The sequence below is a fragment of the Arachis duranensis genome, chromosome 10 (genome assembly GCF_000817695.3).
Source record: "Arachis duranensis cultivar V14167 chromosome 10, aradu.V14167.gnm2.J7QH, whole genome shotgun sequence".
NCBI lineage: Eukaryota > Viridiplantae > Streptophyta > Magnoliopsida > Fabales > Fabaceae > Arachis > Arachis duranensis.
Window position 1 is genome coordinate 2,739,276 of NC_029781.3, and position 5,321 is coordinate 2,744,596.

At 29.3% G+C, this 5,321-nt stretch overlaps 1 protein-coding gene across 1 annotated transcript; it reads left to right on the plus strand.

Moving 5' to 3' along the window:
- The first annotated feature begins 2,661 nt into the window (after positions 1-2,661).
- Positions 2,662-3,924, plus strand: LOC107468324 (dof zinc finger protein DOF2.2). Its single transcript, XM_016087591.3, has one exon. The coding sequence runs from the start codon at positions 2,774-2,776 to the stop codon at positions 3,326-3,328; it is 555 nt and encodes a 184-aa protein (XP_015943077.1). The 5' UTR covers positions 2,662-2,773; the 3' UTR covers positions 3,329-3,924.
- The last annotated feature ends 1,397 nt before the right edge of the window (positions 3,925-5,321 follow it).

Here is a 5,321-nt window from a genome sequence, read left to right on the forward strand (position 1 = left end):
CACGTATTTTCATTCTTATAATAATGAGAATTATTTTCTTAATATTACCAAATTAGAAGATTCATGAAACAATTTCATGATTATTATTATTATAGGGCAACGTAACCTATTGTAATAGTAGAATATAATAGTCCTTAATTCTTGTGCAATATTATTCTGAGACCCCACGAAATTGGACACGGTTAAAACCTTCATAATTACTAAGAAACAGTCCAAGGCATATATATTACACAATATATAATAAGATGTTAGTATATAAACAACAATCAATAAAATTCTAGAGAAGAAATTAAACCCTATTAGATCATTTATTTCTAATTAAATATATAAACCCTATATAGATCTTGAAATTGTAATAGTGTCATTCATTTGAAAAAATATATATCAAAAGGATAAGAAAATCAAGAGGGATAGATGCAACACAACAGGTAGGTAATTGATTGGTTAATTTTGAACCGCACATGTCTCTGTTGTGATTGATTGCAATAACAATGCAATGCAAGTGGATCAAGTATATGGAATAGTTGAATTTAAACAATACCCTGATTCATATAGTATCTTTTGTTTAATTTGAACACATGGTTGGTTGGAGTTGGCAACAACTCAAAAGCTAGGTATATGTTATGGTAAAACTTTGATGGAATCATTTTGTGTGAAAAGCAATCATATGATGATTTGTGAATTATTCCCCAGATATAACAGGCTGCTGTCACGGTTGAATTGCATGTATATATATCAGAATAGGAAAAGTACAGGTAAACAATAAAAATATTAAATAATGTAAACAATAGATATATCGGATGTTTATTTTACTAGTGTACGATTAATTATTTTAATATTAAAATTTAGAGAGTTAATTTAGAGATGAGTGTATTTTAATTTAATTGATGGTTATTCATATTGTTTAACAAAATCATTGTCCCTCGTCATTTTCTATCAGAATAATATCATTAGATTTTGTTGTTGTGAGGGTTTTGATGGATAATTAAGGGAGTTGATGCCTTTGGTCCCTATCCCTAACAAAAATGGTATGTAATCTGTTAACGTGCAAAGTGGAATCTCATGGGTCCCCTCACTTCACTAGGTGCCTGTGGGTACCCATCTCCCATCATGGATTTAGAGATTTAATCATTTAATTTAATTTTAATGTACAGCTTGGATCCCAAACTTGAAATTAATGGTCTTCATGTACTTAGATGTTAATAGATTATTTGCTAACAAATATATATTTTAGACATAAGAGACTTGATGAATCATGATTATTATTATTATTATTATTTGAAGAAGAAAGAATGAAAAAAGAAAAAAAAATGGAGTAGGGAAGATCCCTTGGGAGACTACAAATCTGCATCTGGGTTTTGCTTTATTCTCTTACCCTTTCTGTCCCTCTCCTCTGACACCCCCATTAACGGTTTATTGTCCTTCTTTATCCTTTTCTGATTATTAACAATAACAATATGTGTACGTATATACATGTATACACATCTATGGCAAATTGTTACATTAAGTGGAAATTACCGATATACATGCTGCCTTTTTGTCCCTTTCATTTGGAACTTTTATCACTCCATCACTTTTACGTTCCTTGCCATGCTTTCTTACTTTAATTAATTTGTCTCACATCCATCTAATAATTTACTGCATTGGAGACTGAGTTCTTAGGGATTCTTCCCTCGACCAAGTATATATAGTAACGTCATCTAATATAAATAACCGATCAAGAATAATATATGTGTATATATAGGGTCATTACTTTGTTGAAGCACTAAAGATTTCCTACCCAATTCTGCTTTAGTTCTTGGATTTCGAATGTCCTTCATATATTCGAAATCCATTATTAAGATAAAAGATAAAAAGATTGAGACTGATAGATAGAAACTAAAAAATAGATATTAGTATTTTGTTTGGTACAAAATGAGAGACAAAAATGAAATAATAATGAAACTCTAATTTAATTTGCACAAAGAATAAAATTAAAATTAATTAATTAAAATGAGAGTATTTTAAGTATAAAATATTATTAAAATTTTAGTTTTCACCTCTAAAAATTTTAGTCCCATGTGTTCCCACTTTTTGAAAATATTGAAATACTAAAATTTTGGAGACAAAAATATAAATTTTAATATTAATCTCTGTACCAATAAATATGATATTGAGTCTCAGTCTCAATACCTCAAAACAATCGATACCTTAAAAATGTCAATTAATAAATTAATAAGCTTAGCTTGTAATGGTTTGAATTTGTGATTAAAAAGGTAATTACGTGTGAATATTTTGTGTGCATAGTGTTTGTTTGAAAGGGGATTATAAATAAAAATATTAGGATATCATCAGAATTTATAGTTTTTTATTATTATTTAATTATCAATTTAATTTTATAAAAATAAAAATTTAAGAACAATCAATTTTATATAAAATTAATAATTAAAAATTATTAAATAAAAATTTAATCAAATATTAAATTATTTAATAATAAAGTTTAGGACACCTAAATTTTACCTTAGCTTCTTTTAATCTAATTTAATTTTTTTAATTTAGTAATTTAATAACATATTTTATTTTATATTTATAACAAAAATAATAAATTTTAATGATTCTCCAACCTTTCTCAATATATATATTCGTTTGAAAACATGGCACTAAGGCAATGGTTACCAGGTTTGTTTGTTTGTTTGTGTTTGGAAGAGAATATATACTATTATGATCATCATAACCTAGAAACTCATAATCTCATTTGATGGGTTGAGCAGGTACATGATCATAATCAAGAATAATGGAGAGAGCAGAGCAACAGCAGAAGGAGAAAGGAGGAGTAAAGTGCCCTAGATGTGATTCATCAAACACCAAGTTTTGTTACTACAACAACTACAGCCTGTCACAGCCAAGGCACTTCTGCAAAGCCTGCAAGAGATACTGGACAAGAGGTGGAACCCTCAGAAACGTTCCTGTTGGCGGCGGTTGCAGAAAGAACAAGCGTCGTCTCAACCACCCACACCCAAACACTACCTCTTCTCAGATCAACACCAACAATCATGATGTCAATCTCCCCTCCTTATTCCACACCTTCACTTCTCATGCTGCTCTTCAAAATAATCATGCCTTTGCTGCTTCTTCTTCAAGCTATGATTCTATCTTGTTACCTCCTGCTTCTACAACTATGATGCCGATGCAGCAAAACGTCATCAATGGTGGTTATTATTGCCAAAACCAGATGGAGCAGCAGCCTCATGTGCCTAATTTCTCTGATCCAAATTCTCTTTATTATTGGAGTAATGCTTTCACTTCTTGGAACAACGATAATAATCATCCTCTTACTTCTCTCATCTAAGACAATCTTTTTTTTTTTGCTTCAAATTAAAAGAAAAAGAAAAAAAAGGGTGAAAGTGGGGTTTGGATCGGAGTGATCATGTCAGCTGCTTCTTTTTTAAAGTCCCTAGCATTACTGATTACTACTGCGCCGAGATGAACCTCGGATCCTCTCCGTGAATTTCATCACTCTCTCATCGATTAGGTTCGTCTTTTAATTTTCTTCTCATTATTATGTATGTATATATGCACCAGTCACATTTAATTTCTTTACTTTGATTTTTGACATGTATTATCGGGTACAAAAATGTTATTTGTACACCAAAATCAGTTACTAAAATCAGCCACCAATATATTTGTGTATACATATATATGTGGTTTAATTTATTTTTAATGTGTATTTATATTCCAATATGTATTATTTATACTAGTAGTTGATTTTGGTAGCTGATTTTGGTGTACACGTAGTATAATTCTATTGGGTATATGCTGTGCTGTAAGAAAAAAAGGAACTACTGTTAGTTCCATTTTTGTTCATGGCGGAGGGACAATTTATACATTTATTACTTTGCTTTGTTGGGTGATTCATATATGCAGTGTTCTTATTATTCATCTTAATTTGGTTCAACTTTGTTGTGCTTTGTGGTCCATAACTTTTACTTATAGTTACAAATTGAAACCATAGCCAACTCAATTTGAAAGCAAATTAAATGGTCATGCTAAAATAAAATGGTGAATGTGTGTGATATTGCTTTCTATACACAGCATTGAATTCCTTTCACACTAGATTTTTTTTTTCTTTGTCACTCTAATTTCCTATGGAATCTCTCTAATTCCAAATTAAGGATAATATTGCTCGCTCATTGTTTTGTTTGTTTCTTCTCTTAATTAGACAAATTGATTGAATCTGTCCCTATATCGGAATCTCTATCAACCTAATTTATTACTGAGCTAGAGTGTAGTTAAAGCATAAGTGGAACTTCGTGCGTGTTTTGGCTTTTTAGTTCTTAATTAATTCTTCATTTATCATGTTAGCTTGATTAGTTAGTGTTAATGTTGTAAGTGTGAGAAGTAATGAAGTTAGTTCCCACATCAAAGAAAACAAAAAAGAGTGAGAAGTTTATAAGATGAGAGATCTATTAATTTATTATTTTAAGTAGCGTTTGTTTTGAAGTAATGAGATAGAGACTAAGATACAGTATAGTATCCTAAAATACCCTCATTTTAATTAATTAATTCTAATTTTATTCTTTGTACAAATTAAATTAGACCAAATACTACCTAAAATTTTGAGTTTAATGTAGTATTTTCTCATTTTATATTATCTCGCTTGATTCCTTCCGAAATTTTTGGACCGTGACCCAATAGTTAGTTTTAAATTTTGAGTGTTGTTATAAGTATTTATCTTAGGAATCGGTTATAATATTCAAATCATATCATTTCAAAGTAAACTTTGTTTCATCGTATCTTACAAGTCACAAGCTTAAAATAAAATTATTGCTTCTATCGTTTCACGCAAGCTTTTTTCTTTTTCTTTTTTCAAGAAAAATATTTTGTAATTTCCAGCTTAAAAAGCAATACAATTATTGATGGAGATTTATGTATGTTGAGGTGATAAATGGTGACAAAATAATTAAAGTCAATTACTTTTGTCTCTTGGATGTGTTTGGTATTAGATACAACTGTAGGAGTAAAATGTCATGAATTGACTCCATACGTAAAGATTATTACAGATGAAGCTAAGCAACAAGTTAAATTTTATATCTGATTATGTGGTATGGAGAATTTGAGTGAAATTAACCATTAAATAATAAACGTAAAAGTTGTAATGAATTAGTACTCGTCAAAGAAAATAAAAAAAATAAAAAACTTATAAAATAAAAGATTTATTAACTTGACACTTTAATATTTTTAGTTGAATATAACATCTTCTCCTCTTTATATTCTTTTGTTTGGTTTCTCTTTGAAATTTTTTCAATAGTTGTTGAGAACTCTCCACAGCTTCCCCAACATTA

Coding starts and splice junctions, on each gene's coding strand:
- LOC107468324 (XM_016087591.3), top strand. CDS start 2,774: ATGGAGAGAGCAGAGCAACAGCAGAAGGAGAAAGGAGGAGTAAAGTGC.